Source organism: Sus scrofa, chromosome 13, assembly GCF_000003025.6.
Source record: "Sus scrofa isolate TJ Tabasco breed Duroc chromosome 13, Sscrofa11.1, whole genome shotgun sequence".
Taxonomy (NCBI): Eukaryota; Metazoa; Chordata; class Mammalia; order Artiodactyla; family Suidae; genus Sus; species Sus scrofa.
The window spans coordinates 138,879,703-138,906,741 of record NC_010455.5 but is presented as its reverse complement, the minus strand read 5'-3'; the positions used below and the strand labels follow the sequence as shown (position 1 = coordinate 138,906,741).

Sequence of the window (27,039 nt, the reverse complement as noted above, 5' to 3'; positions counted from 1 at the left end):
ACTTCAAACTTATCAAATCCTCCATCTATAAGAAATCCAAGCTAATACGACATTTATTGGTGAAAGACTGAATACTATTCCCCTCAGATCAGAAACAGGGAACAAGTTAGGCAGTGCAAAAAGGCAAGAAAAGGAAATAAAATGTATCCAAATCCTAAAGGGATAAGTAAAAATATCTTTATTCACAGAGGACATGATCTTATATCTAGAAAATCCTAAGGGATCTTAAGAAAACTATTAGAACTAATAAGCAAGTTCAGTAATTTTTAGGACACAAAGATCAGTATACAAAATTTTTACAATTTCTTTTTCTTTCTTTCTTTCTTTCTTTCTTTCTTTCTTTCTTTCTTTCTTTCTTTCTTTCTTTCTTTCTTTCTTCTTTCTTTCTTTCCTTCTGTCTGTCTCCCTCTCTCTCTCTCTCTTTCTTTCTTTTGCTTTTTAGGGGCACGCCTGCACCATATGGAGGTTCCCAGGCTAGGGGTCAAATCAGAGCTATAGGTGGCAGCTTATGCCACAGCCACAGCAAGGATCCAAACCACGTCTGAGACCTACACCACAGCTCACGGCAATGCCAGACCCTTAACCCACTGAGCTAGGCCAGGGGTCAAACCAGCAACCTCCTGGTTCCTAGTCAGATTTGTTTCCAATGCACCACGATGGGAATTCCAAAATGTTTATGATTTTCAACCTCTAGTTGCTCACCCCAAATAAGTTTACCTTTACATGAATATATATGCAGGGAAGAATCCAGAGGAAAGGGGAATTCAGCATCTGTTAATTACAGCAGACTTAAGCATATATTTTTTCAGTCCATACATTCAAATAACAGCATCACTGACCACTTGATATGTGCCATTTCACAATTGGGAAAACTGAGGTAGAGATTTGTTACATAACTTGGTCTGAGACACATATCTAGAAATTAGCAAAGCCAGAATTAAATATTATCTTTCCTCAGAAAATAGCAGAATGAGTTCCTTTGAAGCAGGGAGCTGGCCTGAGAGTTACAACAGTAGTCTTTCCTCTGGCTCTTCCATCAGCAAGCAGTGACTTGGACAAAAAATTTACTTTCTCTAAATCTCTGTCTCCTCATCTGTAAAACGGGAGAGTTGGGCTAAGCGATAGCTCAGCCTCCTACCACCTCTAATTCTCTCACACTGGATTTAATCTATGCCTGATTTCTGAATTACAAACTCCCTTTCCCAACCACAGAGGAAAGGAGAGGACAGCCATTTACTTGTCATAACAAGAAATAGGAGAAACAGAAACAGGACCACACGTCACTTGCACAAGTTGCTGCCTCAGCCAGTGATGGGTTTAGGTGAAAAGCATGGTTATAATTAGAGCAGCAGCCTGTCCAGAGGGCTACACCAGCCACTGCGAGCACAGCTGGATCTGCCAACCACATGCACAGGAGTTTGAGAGGCTGCTCTGGCCTTGAAAACAGATCCTTCTTTAAAGGATTTTCATTCTTCCTCAAGGGAATGAAAACCCATTGATATAAAACCCCACTTGCCTTCCGGCTTCCCCTGCTAACTGCCCCTTCAGCAGACAGTGTTGATAAATACAGGGGAAAGGAAAAAATCGTAAGCTGAGCCTGGTCACATTGCCCCTTGTGATATAGTTTTATTTTTAACTTTGAAACACTTGAACTATTTCTGTTGAAGTTGTTTCTCCTTTCCCTACCTCCTCTGCTGCAGCTGATGCACAGCCAGCCATCTTCGGCAATCTACTTGCTCACAACCGAGGGACGCAGGTGCTGCAGATGCTGACTCAGTCCGGGCCATTAAGGTAAGCTTTTCAAATGTGAGCAGGTCTGGGAAGGGGACATTCAGAGTGGTGAACATGGAGACAGAGACGGAGCTGCACATCACTGTTTTGCCCTGAGCCAGAAGGTTGTTAGGCAAATTAGTTATGATGGGGGAGAAAAGGTTGGCGCTGAGAATGAGACCTAGCCATGTGTAAACTCCTGCTTTGAATCTAAAATCTTAGAGCAGGAAGAGATGACCTGCTTTCTAACAGCCACGGTTCTTTTTCTACAATTAAATGTAACATTATGTGGTATCTCTAAAGTTATATAGTAGTGATTGGGTGGAGGGGGCGGTTAGGGTGATGGGGAAGAAATAGGTGGGAGGCCCAGAACCCAGGATTTCTATTTTCTAAAGTCCAAACGTTGTGATCTTTCCCCCTTTGGCATTTGCTATGTTAACTGCAAGTCATTCTCCTGTACTTTAAATTCCAAACCCTATGTCAGCTACCGGTTGCATGTAACACAATTGTGTTTACTCTATATACTACATAAACTCCGCCTACAGAGTTTAAAGCCTGTTTTTCTCTAACAATATTCCCTACACAAGGTTCTTTCCTCCCCAGCTCTCTTGATCCAAAATGCACCCATGAAATAAAAGTGAAAGTATTTTACAAGTTGAAAAACTTCTACAGACATGCAAACCAAAAATTATTACAAACTTGAAACTTGCTCATCCAGAGGGACAGTGGTAAAATGATTAATGATACCTGAAGTATCAAACACTTTCAAGTGTAGATTGATTATTTCTGGCTTTGGTCATAACTGCACGGTGCTGCATGTACAAATTAGGCAAGGATAAGGGAGCAGTGTTTATTTTCCTGTTTTCCCCTGGACCTCACTTTAGGGTTATATAGTTAAAAGTTCAGCTAAGGACATCCTGGGAAATGGCCTGTGCCGCAGAAGGGATTCTGCACACTCTGACCTTTGCAGTGTACAGCTAAAGGCACCAATGCCAAATAAAAGGAAACCGACCCAGATGCCCTAACTCCTGGTTCCTTCCTGCCTGCCTCTGTAACTGCCAGACGCATCCCATAACTCTGTCAAAGTTGTCTAGGTTATAATTATGCTTGTTGGCCAGGCATAATTAAATACACTGTGTATAACTGCCTAACTTCATTTAATTTTGTGAGGGTTTTCACGGCACGAAGGTCTTCAAGGTGTGTTTTGGATACTGTCCTAGCAAGACGGGGGGCATGTTGGCTTAGCTGCAACCAAGCAGACAGGCTGACTCAGAGTTACCCCTAAACAATGTGGCTAGTTTGTACTTTCTTGGCCTGTATAAAACTGTAATTTGAAATACTAATAATATAAGCAACAGATATGAGAATTAACCAGCTAATTAAATAACTAGAAAGATTAAAAATTCTCTAGCATAGGTAGAGAACTGCAGATGGTGAGGTTGAATTGATTTGGGAGAGGGTAGTTTTTAGGGTGTAGTGAAACGGCTAAAATCATAGTCCCAAAGCCCAGGATTATGGGACCAGATGTGGGAATTATCCTCAACCAACTAGTTGTGTTAAAATCTCAAGAGGCAAAGGGATTACTTTAATATTTAACTTTATATATTTTCTTTCCCTAGAATTAAATATGTCTATAGCAGGAAAACAGAGTAACAGTGTATAATTAAAGTAACAGGTTAATTGGCTGGTTAATAGGTTAACAGTTAAAGAATCTCTGTCCTTCAACTTTTGACCTTGTCACTTCCACTAAAGTTAAAGCTCAGGAATAAAATAATTATTGCTAGGGCTTAGCCGCATGAGGAGGCAAAATAGTTCGTCACTGACATCATGTGAGGGATGCTGGGAGGGCCCTTTGCCTAAAAATATCTTCCTAACACCAGCCCGATTGCCTACTAACTTTAAAATTGTAGCAAAGAATGTTAAAACTATTATCTGTTAATCCCATTCTCTTTTGCGTGAGTCAGTGATTTAAATATACCTGCTCTATGCCCTCTCATGACTTTGTTGGCCAGCAACACTTGGTCACCACCTCTTCCTCATTCTTCCAGGCTCTGTCCTACTTTGCCCTTGGTACTATCTACGTGACAACATGCCCTTGGCTATTGTCACTCAGGTAGCTGTGTGTGACTCTGGTTTCTACAGAATGTCTCAATAAACTATCAAGGTGAAGTAGAAAAAGAAAAGCAGGTGATTAGAGTCCGAGACTCGGGGAGCATGTGTAGGACCCAGTACTTCTCTGGGCCTCAGGTTCTCTGGAAGAAAATGAAGAGGTTTAATGAGAGCCTTTCCTTTGTCCTACCAGATCAGAATCTGCATTTTATTTATTTATTTGTAATTTTGCTTTTTAGGGCCGCACCCACAGCATATGGAGGTTCCCAGGCTAGGGGTCAAATCGGAGCTGTAGACACCAGCCTACACCACAGCCACAGCAACGTGGGATCCGAGCCAAGTCTGCAACCTACACCACAGCTCATGGCAACAGAGAATCCTTAACCCAATGACTGAGGCCAGGGATCAAACCTGCAACCTCATGGTTCCTAGTCAGATTTATTTCTGCTGCACCACAATGGGAACTCCAGAATCTGCATTTTAAAAAGATTGCCCAGGAGTTCCCTGGTGGCCTAGAGGTTAAGGATTCAATCCCTGGCCTGGGAATTTCCAAATGCCACAGGCGTGGCAAAAGAAGAAAAAGAAAAAAAATGCCCAGTTGATTCCTAGGCACACTGAAGTTTGAGAAGCTCCAGAGCAGAGGATTTCTGGTTATCTGCCTGATCCAGATTTCTAATTATGACTGCACGGGTTTAGAACAAACACTGTAACCTCCAGAAAACAATTCTGGCAGAATTCAGAGTATCTGCTGTAACTGGAGCCCCCTGAAAATATTCCCAGTTAGATCAAGATGAATGAGCAAAGTTATCTCTTCTTTGGTTTTTTTAGTCCTTTGCAGAAATCCGCCACTTTTATGAAAACATTTCATAAATCAGAACATAGCTTTTTAGGCCTAAATTAGAATTTGAATAATTGATTGACTAATGCTGGCAAAGCTGTTTTCTTTACTACATAATTAAGATATTTATGCCTAAAAATAAAAAATTAAAAAATAATGAAACAGGTATTGTTTCCTCAAAAAAAAAAAAAAAAAAAAAAAAGAAAAAAACCAAAACCAAAAACTGGAGACCCCTGAGTCTTTTCCATTCAATTAACATTACATTGAGCTAAACAAAATAAAACAAAAACAAATTAGCATATATCTGATATCATTACATTTTCCTCCCAGATCTTTTTTTGGGGGGGGTGGCCACACCCGCATATGGAGGTTCCCAGGCTAGGGGTTGAGTCAGAGACGTAGCCACCTGTCTATGCCATAGCCACAGCAGTGCCAGATCCCAGCCGGCTCTGCAAACTTCACCCCAGCTCATGGCAGCGCCAGATCCCTAACCCACGGAGCAAGGCCAGGGATCAAACCTGCATCCTCATGGTTCCTAGTCAGATTCATTTCTGCTGAACCACTTCAGGAACTCCTCCTAAATCTCAAATTGCTCTCACAGGTCCTTCAAAATGCTGCCTTCTTTAGGGTCCTATTGAATTCCATTCAATCCAGCCCTAATGGTCGACAGAGTGCTGGGAGCAGTGCTAGCTGTACTCACTCTCAGGTCCTGAGAAACCATTCCTGCAACCCTCCAAGGCCCCTGGCTCTCATCAATATTCCGGTCAGAGCTCCATTCACAGCTTGTACACACCCACGGGTCACAGCCTTCCTGCTCTGTTTATGTCCTTCATCAGGTCGCTCACACCATCACAGCAACTTCCCTCGGGTTGTAGCAATACCTACAGCCAATTGCAAGAGAGACGCCAATCTCAGTTGACACCTTCCTTTTTAAATTAATGAACAAACTAATGTAGGTAGGCAATTAAACTTTTCGACTTGGACCTGGGAAACAAAGATGGCTTCCGTTTGCCTTGGCGGCATCCAAATGGTCCTCAGGACCTGATGCTCTACTATTTGAATTCCTCAGTGCTTGAGGAGTGACTGCTTTGTGGTGATTACAAGGGACCAAAAGTGGGGAGAATTAGGGAGATTCACATCCTTAAAGGAATGACTTTTTTTTTTTTAATGGAGTTTGAGGATGATTATGCTGGCAGTGTACATAAGATCCACGGGAGTCAAGGAGAACTGAAACTTTAAAGGCCAGCTGAGGGCTCTGGGAGTGATGCAGTAGGAAGAAATAAAGGTCTGGAAAAGGGTGGTGATGAGGACAATAACCTTCTTGATAGAGGAAGGACCAACAATTTAATGTTTCTTATGCACTTTACCTCATTTGATCTTCACACAAGCCTCACAGGGGTTATTATGAGCCCCAGTGTGTGATGAATACACTGGCTTTAGGAAGATTCAATAACTTGTCAGTAATTATTCAATAGAACATGAGAGTATTCATTAATTTACTTTATTTATTTTTTATTTATTTTGCTTTTTAGGGCTGCATCCATGGCATATGGAGGTTCCCAGGGTAGGGGTTGAATCAGAGCTGTAGCCACTGGCCTATGCCACAGTCACAGCAACGCCAGATCTGAGCCATGTCTGTGACCTACACCACAGCTCATGGCAATGCCAGATCCTTAACCCACTGAGCAAAGCCAGGGATCAAACCCGCAACCTCATGGATCCTAGTCAGATTCGTTTTCACTGTGCCACGATGCGTACTCCTCATTAAGTTATTTTAAATTGATGGCAGGGGGGCGGTCAGGTAAGACCTCTTTGTGGAGGTCCTAACTATGCTGAACTCTAAGTGGCGAGAAGGAGCCCATAACGCAATTAAGAAGCAAGGGAAGAAGACTCCTGCTTGTACAAAAGCCCTACATAGGAATGAGCAACAAGGATGGAGCCAAGCACTCAAGGGAGAGCAGTGAGGTAAAAGGGACAAGCAAAGAAACCTCATGTAGGGCCTTGTGGGCCAAGGTAAGGACATCAGAGCTTATTCCTTGTGATGGGATGGAATCCCCTAAAGATTTTGAAGAGGAGGAGGAGTAATGATTTAATGCTAAAAGTTGTTAAAATCCACTCTTTCTGCTGGTGAATATAGATTATGGGGCACAACATAGGAGTGAGACTGATGATAATGTTATCGCACCAGACCGGATGAGTGATGATGGTGTTTGGACCTGGGCAGTGGTGGCGGAGATGGAAAGGAATGGATTTGCCAACTGTCCTTTCAGATCTTTCTCTGAGGCCATCCCACCTAACTGGGAAGTAATTTCTCTGTGACTGGGAGCACAATACCAGGCTCTTCTAGCTCTCAAACTTGACCTTATAATAGAATCAGCTGGATTCGGTAGGTCTGATTTAGTAGGTCTGATTATTAGGTCTAATTTGGTGGGGCCCAAAAACTTATATTTTTAACCAGTTCCAGGTAATGCTGATGCTGTTGGTCTAGCTACCACTTTTTTGTTTTAGGTACCATTTTAAGGACACTATTCTAGCTGACTTGCCTTTATTAACTTACTCTTGTCTGAGTGATCCACAGAGCATCACAACCTGCATCAAAGTACCTGCTCCCCTGCCAGGTTCTTCCCTATTTCCTTAAAGAAATATTCATCCCTCAAACTCATGCACTTGGTCCTTCCACCTGTGATATTCCACTTAAACTCCATCCAGTACAATCAGTAAAATCTATTTCTCTCAACAACATCCTCTCTGTGGATCTCTCAACTATGTATGTCTATGTTATATTACTTCGTCTCCTGTAGATGGGGAAACTTTAAAACATATTTTGGGGAGAGAGTTTTGCCCATAGACTTGATTGATGTACTTTAGTATACAAATTTTTCTATTAATGATTTTTTATTTTTTCCACTACTACTGGTTTACAGTATTTTGTCAATTTTCTACTATACAGCAAGGTGACTCCATCACACATAAATATATACATTCTTTTTCTCATATTATCATGCTCCATCATAAGTGACTAGATATAGTTCCCAGTGCTATACAGTAGGATCTCATTGCTTATCCATTCCAAAAGCAATAGTTTGCATCTATTAACCCCAAATTCCCAGTCCATCCCACTCCCTTCCCCTCCCCTTGGCAACCACAAGTCTGTTCTATAAGTCCATGAGTTTCTTATCTGTGGAAAGGTTCATTTGCGCCATATATTAGATTCCAGATATAAGTGATAGCATATGGTGTTTGTCTTTTTCTGACTTACTTCACTTAGTATGAGAGTCTCTAGTTCCATCCATGTTGCTGCAAATAGCATTATTTTTTTCTTTTTTGTGGCTGAGTAGTATTCCACTGTGTATATATACCTACAACTAGAAGCAGCCTTTGCAGCACCTCCTGTGGGGGCTAAGTGGGACAAGGTGCCTCTTTCATGGTCTACAGGTGGTGGGGGAAACCACTGTAGTTATCTCTGGCTCCAGAGGTGGGTGTGGCCCACCACCACTCGGGGTCCATGAACAGGCACCACTTGTGGCCCCAATCACCTAAAGGGCACCACAGAGGAGGGCATTGCAACTGAACACCACCTGTTGTTGCTCTTACACCCTTGGGAGCACACCAGCCCTGCTGCTGCCACTGCTGAACGCTCTGGGCAGTGCCCACAAGCTTGATCACTGTCACTTCCCAGGAACCTACACCTAGGAGCAGTTCTTCGCAGCACTTCCTTGTGGGGGCTAAGTGGACGAAGTACTTCTTACATGGTCTGCAGATGGCCAGGGAAAACCACAGCAGTTATCTTTAATTTTTTGTTTTGTTTTGTTTTAGGCACATGACATATGGAGGTTCCCAGCCTAGCAGTTGAATCGAAGCTGTAGCTGGCAGCCTACACCACTGTGACAGCCACATCCACGCCAGATCCGAGCTATGTCTATGACCTACACCACAACTCATAGCAATGCTGGATCCTTAACCCACTGAGTGAGGTCAGGGATCAAACCTGCAACTTCATGGTTAGTATTTTGGTTTGATAACCATTGAGCTACAACGGGAACTCCCTGATGTTCTTTTTTTTTTTTTTTTTTTTTTTTTTTGTCTTTTTTGCCATTTCCTGGGCCGCTCTTGCGGCATATGGAGGTTCCCAGGCTAGGGGTCAAATCAGAGCTGTAGCTGCCAGCCTACACCAGAGCCACAGCAATGTGGGATTTGAGCCGCATCTGCAACCTACACCACAGCTCACGGCAACGCCGGATCGTTAACCCACTGAGCAAGGCCAGGGATCGAACCTGCAACCTCATGGTTCCTAGTCGGATTCGTTAACCACTGAGCCACAACAGGAACTCCACCCCGATGTTCATTTTTAAGTGGAGGGAATGTACATTCTTTTTCAGACAGGAAGTAAGAATTTGTTTTTTAATTTTTCTTTTTAGGGCCTCACCCAAGGCATATGGAAGTTCCCAGGCGGGGGGTCAAATTTGAGCTATAGCTGCTGGCCTACACCACAGCCACAGCAACATCAGATCCAAGAAACCTATACCACAGCTCATGGCAACGTCGGATTCTTTAACGCGCCGAGGGAGGCCAGGGATCAAAGCTGTATCCTCATGAATACTAGTCAGGTTTGTTTCCACTGAGCCACAACAGGAACTCCACTAGTAGGCTTCTTAACCTGCTAAGCCACAACAGGAACTCCAGGAAGCAAGAATTTAAAGCTGAAAATAGAAGCATAGAAACAGAAGAAGAAAATGGCACCTGGATAACCGCCTCTATTTCAGGCTTAGAACTGGTGCTTGTTCACACTGAAGGGTTTCTATGATTGATGTGCTTTGATTTAGTCAATGTTTCATCTTAAATCTCTGACTCCATACATTAGTACAGAATTTTAACCCTAAAGATCTTTTCTCACATTTATATTCCCTGAAATGCAAAGGCATGGGACCAGGGTGGTCTTCTTGTTTCCTCTATAGAGAAGGGCACAATATGGGATGAGGTCCAGGGGAGAACCCCCCAAAAAAATCACCATAGGGATGGAGTGCTTCCTAATGTGAAGCATCCAGCTCCTCTACAATTTGGAGAGATTATACATGTGGACACCTTTCTGTGCCCCAGCTGGGGGAGTAGAGGTCTCCTCTGATAGGATCTAGCCATGGGCTTGCATTCTCCCCAAATCACAGAGAGGGAACACATATGTCTCTATGGGTCTCTGATGAAGCCAATAGTAGAGTTTGAAGCCAGTCAAACTTAGGCTTCTTTATGCCTCAGTATCCTTATGGGTCAACTGGAACTAGCAATACCCACCTCACATGATTATTGTGAGGATTAAATGAGATGTTATATAAATGCACATGTTCAGCACTAATATCTTATTTCTCTTCCTCCATGAGAAACCATTCAAAAGGCAGAGAAATCACTCAGTCTGGGAAAGTCAGGCAAACTCCAGGAAGGATAAGGATCCAGTCATTGCACTGGAACAGAAATGGGGAGAACAAGGCATCTCATGTCATAAGACAACCAATGATAAATCTAATCTGATCAATTTGGGGCAATACCAGTTGGCTCCAGTCTAAGGTGATCAAGGACTAAGAGGTTTCCTGGCATTTGAGACTTTCAGTGCTTAAACCAGGAGATTCCCAGGCAAACCAGGATGAATGGTCACCCTGCTTCTCCAGGTAATAATCAGACTATCAGCTCGTTGGGGTTGTCTTTTATCTCAGTGGAAACAAGTTCCCCCAGACAGACAATAAAAGTTTCAGATGTGCTTTTTCATGCCCTTAGGCTCTATTTATCTCTCACCTTTCCTCTAGTGCCAAACATCTCCAAAGAGTAGTCCCCACTCACTGTCTTTCTGCTCAGCACATGTCCTCTGTCAAAGTCACTCATCTAGGATAGCTCCAGAGCCTGGCAGAAGATCTTAAATAGCAACAGAAAGCACCACCAACAACAATAGCAACAGCATCTTTGTTGCCTGCATGCACTGCTTTTCTTTTTTCTTAAAGGGATATTTTCAAATAACTTCAAAGACATGGAGAGCAATAAGGCTTCATCACAAATGTTTCCAACTTCCATAGCATTCTTCCTAAGAACTATCTTTATAATGCTGAAGGATAAGAAATGATTGGTCTTTGAGTTCATCACTATTATTCCTCTAACAAGACACATGCCTGCTGGTAGGGGCAGAGTTCTCACTACATACACGGAGTGCATGGAACCAGCCAGGGCTACTTTGCCATTGCTGGGAACTTGTCTCACCTTTGTGACAGAACCAGGTTGGCAAATATCAAGTTTGACATTCCTGGGCTGTTAGCTTTTTTTTTCATACAGCCTCATTCCCTTTGTGATCTGTCTCTTCTTTCCCACCTAAAAACCAAAAGGAGACTCTGAATCATCCAGACTCCATTCTTACTGATGAACATCTGTTATGAATAGAAAGCAGATGGTCACATTGTACCAGCCAGGGCACCGGCCCTGCCACCATTGGAGTGTGTTCTTAATAGCTTTCTCCTAGCTGCCAAACAAACACCTGATTTTAAATGGCCAAGGGTCCCTCACAGCTGAAATACACATGCTTTGGCCAGAGCTCGTTGGAGACCTGCCATGAGCAGCAACATTGTCATCACTGTTCCTAACCTCATGGCAGCATCAGAGGCCATCCCTCACCCTTTCCTTTACATCTGGCAACGCAGTCTGACTGTCATGACTCTCTGGTCTCTCCTTCTCTGGCTCTACTTCTTAATGTCCCTGGAGTGGTCATACTTAGCCTTGTACTTCATAGCTTAGGTTTATTTCTTTTTTTTTTTTTTTTCTTTCTTTTTTTTTTTTTTTTTTTTTGGTCTTTTATGTTTTTAGGGCCGTACCCACAGCATATGGAGTTTCCCAGGCTAGAGGTCTAATTGGAGCTGTAGCTGCCAGCCTACACCACAGCCACAGCAACGCAGGATCCAAGCCGCGTCTGCGACCTACACCACAGCTCCCGGCAACACCAGATCCTTAACCCACTGAGGGAGGCCAGGGATCGAACCCGCAACCTCATAGTTCCTAGTCAGATTTGTTTCCACTGCATGGCTCAGGTTTCTATCCTGTGTTCTAAATTCCCCAGTTATGACTTCCTCTCACTTTTAAGCGGATACTTCTCAAGTCGGCATCTTTATATTCTAACCCCTCACCTTCCCACCCACATGATCTCTCATCACCAAAACTACTTGTGTTGCACTTTCTGGACCCATCTTTCTTTCCCAAATAGTTCCCTCCTTAGACCTCTGTTTTTTCTCTGAACTACACCCAATATTTTCTCTTCTTGGTTCACCTTTTCGGCATCACCTTTAATTCTTCCTCTCCCATCTCCATCCAGAAACAGAAAAGTTAGTTGATTCTCCCTTGTGTTGTCTCCTGTCTCATCTTGCCTATTTCTACTGTCATCGGTCTTACCCAACTCAGCCTCCATCACATTCTCTACATAGCAGTTGCTAACTCCAGGTCCTTCCATTCCATCCTTCCACTACTACTAGTTAACACCTCTATTTTAATGGTAAATAGTTCCCTATTGAGCACCAAATAATTCCAGATGCTTGTGTCTAATATTTATGAATTTCTACAAGTTCGTAATGGGCTTTTTTCCCTGAGAGTGATCTGGAATATGGCAGAAGCCTACCTGAATGTTAAATTGTATGTTAAAAATCTAGTCGCTGGACTCTTACATCCAAAAGATGTGCTCTTTGCCTGATCCTATTCTGTTCCATCTTAGCCTAACCCTCAAGGCCCTTCCACTCTGCTCATCTCCTTTATGGGTGATTTATCTTCTACTTGACCCTGAACCTGTTGATATTCTGGCTTACAACTTCTTACCTGACTCTGGATTCAGGCTGACTATCAGGGTATAGAGCACTCTGGCATGATCCTCTTTTACATTCAGTAATCCCACTGCATAAATGGGGAATGTGTTAAGAATGTAAATTCCAGGCACTCCTGCCAGGGCAAATGGGTTAAGAATCCGGCTGCAGTGGCTTGGGTCTCTGCAGAAGTGCAGATTCCATCCCTGGCCCAGAGCAGAGGGTTAAAGGATCTGGCATTTCTGCAGCTGCAGCGTAGGTTGTAGCTCCAGTTTGGATTCAGTCCTGGCCTGGGAACTTCCATATGCCATGGGTGCCACCATAAGGGAAAAAATGTAAATTTCAAGATACACCTTTCTTTCAGATCAGGAGTGTAGCCAGCATCTACAGCAGTGTTATCCAGTGGAACTTTATATGAAGATGATAATATTCTATTCTGTGTGATCCAATAGATTAGCCCACATGAGGCTACTGAACATTTGAAACGTTGCAGTATAACTAGAGGAACTGAATTATTTATTCTAGTTCATTTTGATTAATTTAAACAGCCACATGTGGCCAGTGGTTACCATACTGAACAGTTCAGATCTATGTATTTAACAAGCATCACAGCTGATTCTAATGAACAATAGTGTTCAAAGCCACTGTAACAAGCAGTCCAGGTGATCCTTATACTCACTTACTGGCATGAATACATGAATGAACTAGACTACATTTTGTTTGTTGGTTTTTTCTTTTTGCAGCTGCACTTGCAGCATATGGAAGTCCCTGGGCTAGGGGTCGAATTGCAGCTACAGCTGCAGGCCTACACCACAGCAAGACTGGATCTGAGTTGCATCTATAATCCACAGCACAGCTTTCAAGCAACACCAAGATCCTTACTGAGCGAGGCCAGGGATGGAACCTGCATCCTCACAGACACTATGTTGGGTTCTCAACCACAAGGGGAACTCATAGACTACAATTTATTGAGATTTAAGACTGCTTCTTCTAAAAAAGAGAAGTTGAGGGGTATTTTCCATATTAAAAGAGGCTAAAAAGACTTAGCAAACAAATATAATAAATCAACCTTAAAGGGATCCTGGTTTCAAAACTAAAAATTTTTTTGAAAAGTACAGAAGACATTTTGGGGGAAATTGAGGCAATTTGAATGTAGATATAGCATGTTACATATTAGAAAGTTATTTTTGCCTTCTTAGGTGAGATAATATTACTGTAGTTATAAAGAAAAACATCTTTATTCTCAGGAAATATATCTGAAATACAGGTGGAGTGCATGATATAGGCAACTTATCTTCAAGAGGTTTGGCAAAAAGGTGTGTGTGTGTGTTTATTGAGAGAGAGGAGGTGTAAGTGGCAACATGTTAACAATTGTTGAATCTAAGTAGAGAATGTTTGAGTTCATTATGTATATTCATTTTTTCTATATATTTGAAATTTTTTAAAAAGTTGGAGGAGGAGTTCCTGTCATGGCTCGGTGGAAAGGAATCTGACTAGTATCCATGAGGACGCAGGTTCACCTCTGGCCTTGCTCAGTGGGTTAAGGATCTGACGTTGCCGTGAGCTTGTAGATCAGACTTGGCTCAGATCTGGCATTGCTGTGGCTGTGGTGTAGGCCAGTGGCTACAGCTCCCACTTGACCCCTAGCCTGGGACTTCCATATGCCTTGGGTGCAGCCCTGAAAAAAAAAAAAAATGTTGGAGGAAAATTTACCCACAATGAATTGGCAAATCCTAAAGCAAAACTTAAAAAAAAAAATTTAAAAATATTGCTTCTTATAATTTTGGATGCTAACTTCACCTCACCCTACCCCATCCCAGACTAACACACAGTGCTGAAAATATGCTATACATTCTGTAGACCAGATATTACAAACTGGCAACTTACCAATCATTCTAGCTGACATAAATGTTTTTCCTTGGCAAAAAGAGTTTTTTTAAAAAATTAAAATTAGTTGCCAACATTTAAAATTCCAAGGATTTTTATTTTAATATATTATGTAATAAAATATTTTGTATTACAATGAAATACAAAATACTTTGTTTCATAAAGCAAACGTGTAGAGATCATTTCCTACAAGACAAGTACTGTTCACCCACTGAGCCACAGGGAACTCCTGTTCTAAGAGTTTTAGGTATATTTAACTCATTTACTCTTTACAATAACAGCAACATGAGATGGGCACTACTATTGTCCTACCTTTAAGGATGGAGAATCTGATGTACAAAGAGGTTAAGTAACTTTCCCAATGTCTCACAGTTAGTGACAGGATTGAATCATAATTGACAATGGTTATGTCAATTGAATCAGAATTGACATAACCACTGCATTATACCACCATTCACAAGAGTTTGCATCCCTAGTTTCTCTAAAATATAAGAAGATCTGACAACACATTCCCACTTGAGACCTATGGACTAGAGCCAAGGAGCTGCATTCCTTCTTCTGGTGCCGTTGGGGTCTGACCCCTGCTCTAGCCTTGGAACACTGAATACACCAGGGTGAATGCCATGTGATAGATACTCTACTGACATTTGCACACTGTCCCAGTCTAAGCAGGATATCAGGCTAATCTCTAAGTGGACATGAATCCCCAGTGGGAGAGAAGCCTAGAGGGTAACTTGGGCCAATCAGAGATAGGGGTTGGAATGCCAAGACAATTTTGGTAAACAATGGAGAAAAGTGACAGGAAGCAGAAACTGCTCACCCCGTGGTTGGTAAGATGGTCCATCGGAGGGAGGCATGGGTCAGTGAAAAGAGCATGGGCCACCCCAGCCTGGGCTGGAAACTTGATACCTTCACTTAGCACCTGTGTAACTTTGTACCAATTACTTAACTTCTCTAAGGTTCCATATTTTTGTCTGCAAAATGGGGACCATGACACTTAGCCTCAAGGGTGGTCGAAGGACTTAAATGAAGAGTATGTGAAATTTCTCCAGCCCACATTAATATAGATAATCAAAAAATTTTCTTACTAATCATTCATATTTTTCTATTTTCCCCTAGATTTACAAAGCTGGAAGCAGTTTGGAAGCTATGGTAAGTACCAGGTACTTACTGGACCTTTACCTTTCAGAGGTCCTGGTCTGGTTTCATTTAGCCTGTAGCCCATGCAGCTGGCAGATTTATCCTTTGGGTCTTATGATATATATATATATATATATATATATATTGGCTTTTTACCAAACCGGGGATACTAGTGCGGAATCTTGAGGAGACTGACAGAAAGTTGGGGGAAAGCAGAGAGCTGAGAAAGATTTGTGAGCAGAGAATTTTTAGTGAAATTTCACATGTGAAAAATGAAAAAAATTCATCTATAATATAAGTAGCTAACAATTCCTTTTTTCAACAAATATCGTTGAGTACTTACAAGCTTTGTGGCAGGTGATGGGTACAAGGATGTGAACAAAACCAGACATGTTCCATGGCCTCCCAGTGCGCCCCTGGTGGTGGCTGGTAAATGAATGACAGCGCACTCATTTTGGACTGTTAACTCTGCCACGAAGAAAGTTTGCAAAGAATAATTAATAAACCAGCCTAGACATGTCATAATAGCAAGTTAAAGAACGATGCAAAATTATATTCATAGTACTAACTGTGAAACATAAATGCTCCATAATCAACAACTCAAAAAAAGCAATTGTCCACGTTCCCGTCGTGGCTCAGTGGAAATGAATCTGACTAGTATCCATGAGGACACAGGTTTGATCCCTGGCCTGACTCAGTGGGTTAAGAATCCGGTCTTGCTGTGAGCTGTGGTGTAGGTCTCAGAGGCAGCTAGGATGTTGTGTTGCTGTGGCTGTGGTGTAGACTAGCGGCTACAGTTCCTATTTGACCCCTAGCCTGGGAAGCTCTATATGCTGCAGTGCAGATCTAAAAAGACAAAAAGACAAAAAAAAAAAAAAAAAAAAATTGTCAAGCTCGTAGTCCATTCCATTCCGTTCAGCTTTGTTTTTCTCTATTCTCAACACATCAAATAAATAGATAGAATAAACTAGTGGAAAATAAAAGAGAAGAATGTTGATAGTTGTTATTCTAGGTTGTGAGATTATGAGTGTTTTTGCTATCTTCTCTGTGATTTTCCAAGGTTCCTACAATAAGCATATATAAATAGGAAACAAATTAATTAAAATTTAAAGAGTTTTCTGGCAACAGGTCAAGGATCCAGCGTTGTCACTATAGCAGTTTGGGTCTTGTTGTGGCATGGGTTCGGTCTCCAGCCTGGGAACTTCCACAGGCCACCAGGGCAGCAAAACAAAAAACCAAAAAAACAAACAAAAAAAACACTTGAACACTCACACTTTGCTATATAGTAAACATTAACACAACATTGTAAATCAAATACACTTCAATAAAATTAAAAAATAAAAAAAAACTTAAACACTCCTGAACAGTCCTAGAGCTTCTCTTCAGCAGCCATTTGTTTTCTCTTTCCCCTTGCCTCTGATGTATCCAGGGCAGGGCACGCAGGCCTCCGCCAGGGGAGCACAGACACTGTGAGAGATGCTTCAACCGGCACTGCCACCTTCCCGTGGAGCCCAGCGTCTCCTGCCTGGTGATAAGCTGCCACCTGTCCTGTGGCGCTACCTTCCACATGTGCAAAGAGGCAGAGCACGAGCTCCTCTGCCCTTTAGAGCAGGTTCCATGCCTCAACTCTGAATACGGCTGCCCCCTTTCCATGCCCCGCCACAAACTGGCCAAGCACCTGCAAGTGTGCCCTGCCAGTGTGGTCTGCTGCTCCATGGAGTGGAACCGCTGGCCGAACGTGGACTCAGAAACAACCCTTCATGAGAACATCATGAAAGAGCCCCCCAGTGAGGAGTGCCTGGACACAGCCCTGGCCCTCCAGGACCAGAAGGTCCTTTTCAAATCTCTAAATATGGTAGAACTTTTCCCAGAAACTAGAGAACCCACTGAGGAGGAACCAACCCTGAATGGTGAAGCCAGCTGGGAGGAAACAGGAGGAGCTGTTGGTGGAGCGGATGCTGGTCTGGTAACACTGTCAGCTGCGAACGGAGAGGGGGCAGAGCTGAGTCAAGAAGAAAGAGAGATGTTAGCCAAAACCAAAGAAGGGATGGACCTGGCCAAGTTTGACAAGTGGGAAAATATGTTCAGCAAAGAGCATGCGGCTTCTGCTTTAACAAGCTCATCAGTGCGCTGTGAGGGCAAGAGCAAGGACGGCCCAGAGAAAGAACAGATTTCCAGTGGCAATGACATGGTAGAAGAGGGAGCAGCCAAGGGGAAAGAACCACAGGAAGAGCAGAAGCAGCAGGACTTTTCTGCAGCCATAGAAAAGACAGGGCTTGCCCCTTGGCAGGATGGGGTCCTGGAAAGACTAAAAACAGCTGTGGATGCAAAGGACTATAATATGTACCTGGTGCACAATGGGAGGATGCTTATTCACTTTGGTCAGATGCCTGCTTGTACACCTAAAGAGAGAGACTTTGTTTACGGCAAACTTGAGGCTCAGGAAGTGAAGACTGTTTACACCTTTAAAGTTCCTGTGAGCTATTGTGGGAAGCGGGCTCGCCTCGGAGATGCTATGTTGAGTTGTAGGCCAAGTGAACACAAGGCAGTAGATACTTCAGATTTAGGCATCACTGTGGAGGATCTGCCCAAATCAGATCTCATCAAGACCACCCTCCTGTGTGCTTTGGAAAGAGAACTCAAAGGTCATGTCATCTCTGAATCTAGGAGCATTGATGGCCTGTTCATGGATTTTGCTACACAGACATACAGTTTTGAGCCAGAGCAGTTTTCCTCTGGGACAGTGCTGGCTGACCTAACCAGTGCCAACCCGAACGGGCTCCATGTGGAGCTCCACAGTGAGTGTGTCACCAGGAGGCACAACAAGAGCAGTTCTGCCTTTACTTTCACTTGCAACAAATTCTTCAGGAGGGATGAGTTCCCCCTACATTTCAAGAATGTCCACACAGACATTCAGTCATGTCTCAATGGCTGGTTCCAGCACCGATGCCCCCTTGCCTACTTGGGATGCACCTTTATTCAAAACCACTTCCGTCCTCCAGGGCAAAAGGCAAAAGTGATCTATAGTCAAGAGCTCAATACCTTTGCCATCAAGCCAGAGGTTGCTTCAGAGCTGAGTGAGAGATGGAAGAACAGCCATCTCTCAGGCCATGGAGGAAAAAGCCAGAATTCTCTAACCAGCCTACCCCTGGAGATTTTGCAGTACATTGCTGGGTTCTTGGACAGCATTAGCCTGTCCCAGCTCTCCCAGGTGTCCGTGCTGATGAGAAATATCTGTGCCACTTTGTTGCAAGAGAGAGGGATGGTCCTCTTGCAGTGGAAGAAGAAAAGATATTCCCATGGAGGCACCTCCTGGAGAGTTCACAGAAAGGCAAGTAAATGGTCATTCAGTTATTCATTCACTCAACAAACATTTAGTAAAATCTTTCTATGCACCAAGCACTATACTAGGCACTGAGGTTATGCTAGTTTACTGGGAATAAGGACATAGTTGTGAACTTAAGGTCAGCCTAGTAGAGGGGACAGAACCATCAACATCAAAATGGCAATACAGATAGTAGTGCCTGTTTATCTCTATGCACGTGTCCTGAATATCTTCTGTTTACTCATATGATCCATTCTCCAACTTCTCCATCGTGATCTGTCCCCCAGGAGGCTCATCTCTAAAGACTGCCTTAACCAGCTCCCAAGCCCTCCAGCTTCCAGTTAGGCTAATCTAATGGGAGTGTATCAGCAGGAGATGGGTAGGAAGGAGAGTGCGGTTGACATACCTATTCCTCCGGCTTCTTCTTTGCACGCATTCTCCCCTCCATGACACTTTGCCCTGGCCATGTCCCTCCACTAAATGTGGCTGTATCAGGTGGCCCTCTCCACACAGTTACTCATTCCTTCTTCTTCCCTTTCAGGCCTAGAGCAGTTACTAGCCTGTGTACGGCACTGTTCTTGTGGCTTCCCTGTGCCCTGCCCACACATTTGTAAATCATTCCTTTTTTAAAATTCCCTTCAGATACCCAATTTGAGTGTGCCGTCTGTTTTCTACCTGGACCCTAACTGATGCAATAGTCCAACAAATGCTCCTCAGTCCCTTGTCGACTAATTTATTTCAAAAGAGTTTTGCCCTTCTTGAATTCATTTTGAAATTCTAAAATAATTTGGTCTACTGATTTACCCTGGTTTAAATACTTATTTAATTTTTTTTTAAATTCTGCTGTATGAATCAAAGAATCTTTCCCTTAGGAAAACCTTGTTCCCCTTTCCCAATCAGGTTATGCTTGCTTATCCATATTATAAGTTCGATCAGCTCGAACCAGATAGACATGAAAACTCCTATTTCATCAGATCCCAGGTGCCCTTAGCATCCTTTCTTCTGGAACATTTTTTGGTAATGTGAACCACAAATTTATGATGGCCACTTAGGTCAGTAATTCCATAACCTCACTGTTGAGTTTCTTCCCAGTATATGGGTATATGCAAAGTGACATTGGGGAATTGGGAGATGTTTACACCTTCTTTTGTTGATTAGGCCTAAAATATCTTGCATATTTTCTATCATTTATGCCCTGAGAAGTCTTCCTCAAGAAATAATTATGAGAGAGTTCCCGTCATGGCTCAGTGGTAACAAACCTGACTAGGATCCATGAGGATGTGGGTTCGATCCCTGGCCTCCCTCAGTGCATTAAAGAATCCGACGTTGCCACGAGCTGTGGTGTAGATTGCAGACTTGGCTCGGATCTGGCATTGCTGTGGCTGTGGTGTAGGCCAGCAGCTGCAGCTCCTATTTGACCCTTGGCCTAGGAACCTCCATATTCCGCACCTACAGCCCTAAAAAGCAAAAGAAAGAAAGAAAGAATTATGAGACCTTCCCTCTTGAATCCATGACTGCATCCTTGTATTAAATTAACGGTGATTGCCAACTGACCATGTGTTAGGAATAAACATGAATAAGACTAAGACTCTGCCTTCAGAATTGTACAGTCTAGAACCACCTAACATCTTCCTCTGTCAAATCAAATGCAAATGATTTAATTTTCATTATTAATAATTAATTAATACTAGAAATTTTATTATTTTTTGGCTCACAGTTTTTCCCGATGCAGTGATTACAGACCACTCTTAAATATCACTTGGGACAAACTAATTTCCTCACATAAAGGAAGAGAGATAATTTAGCTGGAGCTAAAGAATGCTCATATTAAAATGGCTTTTTAAAATAAAAAGGGAGTAAGTTCCCATTGTGGCTCATGGGTAATGAACCCAACTAGTATCCATAAGGATGTGGGTTCAATCCCTGGCCTCACTCAGTGGGTTATGATCCAGCATTGCTGTGAGCTTGGGTTTAGGTTGCAGACATGGCTCGGATATGGCATGGCTGTGGCTGTGGCTGTGGCCAGCAGCTGCAGCTCCAAATGACTCCTAGGCCTGGGAACTTCCATATGCTGTGGATGTTGCCCTAAAAAAACAAAATAAATAAATTTAAAAAATAAAAAGGGAAATAGTTCTAAGGTCACCAGATATACTTTTCCTACATAGGGACAATGATAAGAAACTAAGGGTGAAGTCATCGGGTTGAAGGATATCAGGTTATACCTACCCTTATAGCCAGATTTTAAAACAAATGACTTTGCCGCCACATCCTGGGTAGAAAGGCCAGCAGGGGTTTGAGTACAAGACTCCTAGATTTCTGAGGTTTCTGTTCTAATGAGACTCTTATTAGTTTCTGTTCTATTCTCAAGTTTCTGTTCTAGTGAGACTCTTACTATTTAGCATGCTAAATTTTAGTTTATTTTTAGTTTCAAGCAATAGAAAACCAACTTAAAATGCCATAAACAGTAAAGGGAATTTATTGGCCCATATAACTAAAAATTTCAAAGGTGATGGCTTCAGGTATGGTGTGATCTAGCAGCACCCAAATGATCTTTTTACTCTCTACTTCTTGACTCTACTTCCTTACTACTGGTTCCACTCTAAGACATAGTTCTTCCTTCATGGTCCTTGGTGGCTACCAGCAGCTCCTAAGATGGCAGTTCAAGCACAGAGGGAAAATGAGAATATGTTTCTTTATCTCACAAGCAAAAGTCCCACAGTAGAGTCTTATTGGCATTGGTTGTACTAATTTCAACCATGTGTCTATTCTAGCACTAGATAGGGCGGTGGGGTGGGGATAGGAGGTGAGGGAGCAGGTGTGTGTCAATAAGCAGATTGGTGTTAGTCATTTCCGCATAACACATGACTGGCTGGGAGGATGATCCATTGAAGGGGGAACTAGGAACTAGATGTTGGAGAAGGAACTAGCAAATGTCTGCTGCAGCCACTAAACATTCTTTGGAAGCTGAGAGCAGGAAGAACAGAAAGGCATTTCCTTACACTGTTCCAATAAAGCCAGCCTGATGATATTGCCCAAATGTTCATTTGTGATTTTCGATCTCTCCTCACAGATCTGGCAATTCAGCAGCCTCTTCTCCAAAATCAAGAGCTGGGAGTTTAATGAAGTTGCCTCCATGTCTGAGCACCTGAAGTCCTGTCCTTTCAACATTGTAGAGCACAAGACTGACCCGATTCTTTTGACCAGCATGTGTCAGCCCCATGAGCAGGCCCGAGAGACCTTAGTCTCCACCTTCAGAGCCAGAACACGAGGAAGACACGCCTACTAAAGATTCAGAGGTCACCATTCTTGATTCCCACTCAGAGTTACTGAAAGTCGGACAGAGTGTGGTTTGGAGGACTTGCTTCTGTCAACTGTAAATGTGCTTATCTGGGTGTTTTGGAACATGCAGTGGCCTTTAAAACCTGAGCAGTTGCACAAGGTCTAAAGCTTATATAACTGGTATAGTGACATGCTGATAACCTATCCCCCCTCTTTTTTTTTTTTTTTTTTTTCTAAAATAAATCAGTCTGCAAAGTAAATAGGTAACTTGAGGCTATTTGGAAGATAAGCTCAAGTCCTTAGGAGACGAGCAGTGAAATTCCATAACCAGCCCAGACCTGTGCTTTTGTGGAGAGCTTTTCCATTTATAAGCACTTTGAATGATATGAAGCAGCCAAGGTAGGGATGGGGACTGAGGGGCCTCCCAGGGCACCTAGAGTACAGGGCACAGTTTGAAGATTTTATAGCTGGTGTTGTCTTGACAGCCAAGTCCAGGGCTTCTTTTAGTTGCCCCACTGCCTCTAAGCCCAGACAGTCTAAACACAGCCTGACAGAATAGAGACCTAGGCTAAGAACAGCAGCCTTGGGGACACCAAAGACCAAAGGATGAGTGGCATAAATGAGGTTGCAGAGTTTGTGGTATAGAGTCTTGGCAACATATAAAAGGACAGCCTTGAAAAATGAAGAAAAATATAAAGGAGATACTATATTTATGGAGAAATTTTGGACAAAAAGCCACAGCTCACTTTCAAACATTTTAACAGTGACTTAAGAGTCAAAGTTTTTTCCTCCGAAAATTATAGTCTAGGTCTGGATTAGGGAGAGCACAGGCATGGACTAGCGCCCCGCTGGGCTATGTGAAATGATCTCAGAACACTAACACCAACTTCAGCGTCATGCCAGCCTGCACAGTGTAGCCCAAAGAGACTGTGCAAAAGTCCAGAGACAAGGCCCACTGCAGTTCCTGTGGTACCAACCACCAGGTCCTAGACACCACTTGAGTACTTCATGAGGGACCTTGGGAAGGAAGACATCTGAACATAGTGGTTCCCCATAATTGCTCTTACCTACTGCTGGTTATGACTCCATTCTGTCAAAAATGGGTGACACTTCTGGGTTTTGGTAACAAATAGTCAATACTTATGAGAACAAAATAAGATAAAAATACACAACAGAAACTCGCATCCCCTAAAGCAGGGTTTCATAGAACTGTTGACATTTTAGGCTAGATAAATCTTTGTCACGAGGAACTGTCCTGTGTGTAATAGGATATTTAGCAATATCCTTGACCTCTATCTGATAGATGTCAGTAGCACCCCACAGCTATAAAAACCAAAAATGTCTCCAGACATTGCTAAATATCCTCTGGGAGCAAAATCAATCCTAGCTGTGAACCACTACCCTAAAGAACAACACACCAGTGGCAGTAAAATAGGGTATGCTTTTTTAGTAGAGCAAGATCTTATCTCACACAGTTATCTACAATGGTCATGATTTCATGCAGCTCTTTTTTTATTTACTAAATAGATTTCAGGCACATGATGATTTTAAGCTAGGAGTCAAATGGAGCTGGTTGTTTGGTGTGGCTTCACATCCTTGGGTCATGTGTGAAAATACATCCTTTTAGCTCTCCAGGTGCAGCTGAAGCCAGGAAGGTTGAGCTATTTATCTTATGTTTATATCCCTCTCACCTTAATTGGAGCCATTTTCCTAGCAGCCCTCGAGCAAGTGAGAAAGAAGGGGAAAGGAGGATGGGTATCTCAGGGAATCAGGGAACAAAGAATTTAGCCAACAACAGCAAAAAAAGAGTCTAATCAATAGGAATGTTTGTTACTGCCTGGGTCTCCCTTTGAACACGGTCCAGAGTTGGTGTAGATGAAGTAGATGGTATCCCCCCAAGAAGGGTCAAGAAGGCATTCGAGCAAGTCCCAGAGGGGAAGTATGCTCGTCTTTTGTTGTAATGTGCCACTTGGTACTATTCAGTAATGTAATTCTATTGTCCCTAATCCTTATTGTTTGGTTTATATATTTCACATTTGTATATAAGGCACCATTTCTGAAAATATAACTAGAGTGTGAGCTAAGATTTTATTCAGGGAAGATGAGTAACTGCAACAACTAAATACTGAAGTGGGAAGAAGGAAGAGTTCTCCAGGGATCAGCTCCATGTGTTTTGAATCTAGTCCTTCCCATATGGAGAAAGAAATCTCTGGCAGTTCATTCCAGTTTCTTTGTCTCTTACTAGACAAAGAAAGCAAGGGGCGCTGTTGTCCAAGGGAGATGAAAATTCGGGGCTACCGTGAGGTGAATAACAAGTAAGGGAAAAGGAAGAGAGCAGAGGGCTTTTTCTTGATAGCCTGGGCAGCCAAGCGTTCAGGAGGGCAGTCACAAGAATGACCACAATGCCCTGTGGGGCCCCACACTTTACTTTCCCAGTTGCTGCCTTCAGTGCAATAGAGTTGATACTACAGGTATCCACTGGTCTAGGAAAACAAGCCCATTTTACGGTGGGAGGGAATTTGGAGCAAAAGGGAAGCCTTTTAGAGAGATGGTGGATTAGACAGAAGAGGATTTGCTTTGTGAGATGAAGCTGCTGTAAGCAGCACGAGCAGCGAGCAGCGAGCATTATCTGATGGAGGCAAAACAGCTAGACACAGCTTCAGATTAAGAGCAGCAGAGGGAAGTGAAAGGGGACTGTGGGCCCAAGAAGAGGAGCCTGGACGGGGTAATATCTGTGAGCCGAGCCCTTGGGGAGTATCACCACCAAGAAAGTGAGTCCCAGCAGAGATCAGCTGAATGTGTCTATAGAATGGAGGCAGAAAAGACTTTGTTGCCTTAATAGTATGGGGATCTGTCTTATAAAGAAAGGAAAAGTGAAAAGTATGGTGGAACTTGGAGATGTAAGAAGAAAACCACTGCAAAATATGATCTATGTGTGATGTCCAATGAACTGAAGAATGAAATTGTGTATATCTATGGTGACATACCTCTGTATGCTGGAAACCCCAGTGTCCCTAAGAGGCAGAAATAAAAGCTGTTTTGCACTCTGAAAGGCTACCTGGGTGAATCTTGTAAGTGAGGGGTAGAGGCAGATGTGTGATTCATTGGCATAGAAGTCATTGTGGACACAAAGTAGTGTGTGTCTTGAAGAAAAGCCAAGGGATACAGTGCTCTAAGCACATAGGCAGCTCAGCTATGAACTTAATTTTTAAAGACTTTTGGGTCTCAGTCATCAATCCTAGCTCTTCCTTGATCCCACTGCCTTCACCATCTTTGAAAGTTAAACTCAACTTTAGATACTGGTTGTAGCACAGACTTCTATGTTCTACCAACAAAAGATCCCCCGAATTTCATTTTGATTTGGTTTTCATTTTGCCTAGGTTCTCCTATCTCAGATCTTGCTGAGCCCAATAGCCTGAGGTTAGGATAAAACCACAATACCCTGACCTCTCATTATCCCTCATCCCCATAATTTGCTTGGTGGTTTGTTTTTGTTTTTTTGTTTTGTTTTGCCCATCACTGCCTGTCCAAAGGTTCTCAATTTTTTTTGTCTCAGCATTGACCCTGGACCACATAAGAAACTTCATCAGCTTCTTCAATCTATCTTCTTACCTGGCCATCAATTTCAGTCATCCAGCTATAAGGATGCCTGAACAACCTCTAGTAGAGGTCACTGTCTCTGACTCTAAATCCTCTTAACACTTCATTAGACCTTGTGTTACTTTAGTTTTCATCTTTTTTCATTTTTCCTTTCAGTCTTTTCCTCCTTCCTTTCCCCTAATTTGTGCTTCTGCCTCAAGAGCCACTGTGTCCTAAAAAACAACAACAAAAAAAGTGTAGTCTTTACTACCGGACAGAATGTGGTTGGCTTCTCACAACTGCTGAAACCTGTAGAAGTGGACCCTTCCTGGCCCCATGTTCCCTTACCTTACTGCCATGCCCCATGCCCATCTGTTTTGGACTGAGTATACTGAGTATATACAGATTCTAAGGAAAAGGCACAGCCCTTGACATCCACAGTGCAGAGTGATGGGCACTGGTTGGAGGGGGGTTTCTGGATATGTCTGAAAGAAGGAAGGAGAATTGGAGCCATGAGAGTGAGGGCCATTGATGGTGCATAAAAAGTACCATTTACCTCCTCAGAATAGAGGCGAGCCATGGTCCCACTTTATTTCCAATTTAGGACTGAGCAGAGAGAATATTCAGAGATATCTCTGCAGAAAAAGAAAGTCAGCAAATAGCACAACCTAGAAAACCAGGTGATAGAGACCTACCTTCCCAGGTTAGCAAACCAGGAAGCTCATAATTCACAAAGGAAGGCAGAGCTTGGGTGGGGAGTGGGGAGGGCTGGAGAGGGCATTCATGGGGAAGGAGGCAGGACCACAAGATAAACAGCCTTAAGCTCATTTGGGGTAGAGAAGACACAGAAGGGAAGGAGACCGTTTTCTTCATGCTGTCTCTACCCCAAACCCTAATGGAAAAGGAGAGGGAAGCCTCTCTAGAACTTCAGGTAACTCATGACATCCTGTCAGACACTTGGAGCAAGAATGGAGACGGGATGGGGGCAGAGCCACTCCGGACATGGGAAGTCCTAGTGCAGAAGACAGAGAGGGACAGTTACTGGAGGAGCTTGACATAATTTGCAGGGAAGAGTCCGAAGTGGCCATGGCATCGTCCCCGCCACCAGCCCTCATCCACCATCTCAATGTCGGTGATGATGTCATCTGGATCAAAGGAAATTTCATCACTTCCCTCTGGGGAGGAAATTGACAGGCTATTAGGATAATCAGGCAGGCATGCCTCCACCACTCTACCCCCTTTAAATCTCAGGGAAAGAAATAGGCCTGTTCATAATGTCAAGCCTGGGTTCTTCCCTG

At 43.0% G+C, this 27,039-nt stretch overlaps 2 protein-coding genes across 3 annotated transcripts in view; one reads left to right on the top strand and one right to left on the bottom strand.

Annotated features, from left to right (window-relative positions):
* Nucleotides 1,332–25,214, top strand: FBXO40 (F-box protein 40). Of its 2 annotated transcripts, XM_021070276.1 has the most exons (5): nt 1,332–1,586; nt 1,701–1,791; nt 15,538–15,570; nt 16,988–18,889; nt 21,954–25,214. In XM_021070276.1, exons 3-5 carry the CDS (start codon nt 15,568–15,570, stop codon nt 22,167–22,169), a joined length of 2,121 nt encoding a protein of 706 aa, XP_020925935.1. In that variant the 5' UTR covers nt 1,332–1,586; nt 1,701–1,791; nt 15,538–15,567; the 3' UTR covers nt 22,170–25,214. The 2 variants fall into 2 exon arrangements, with proteins under 2 accessions (XP_020925935.1, XP_020925936.1); XM_021070277.1 differs by having other exon boundaries at nt 1,332–1,791.
* Nucleotides 23,654–27,039, bottom strand: part of HCLS1 (hematopoietic cell-specific Lyn substrate 1) — a 30,702-nt gene continuing 27,316 nt past the window's right edge. Inside the window, exon 14 of the mRNA XM_013980963.2 lies at nt 23,654–26,916. Within this exon, the coding sequence (XP_013836417.1) occupies nt 26,780–26,916 (137 nt within the window). The 3' untranslated portion in view covers nt 23,654–26,779. The remainder of the gene's footprint in view (nt 26,917–27,039) is intronic.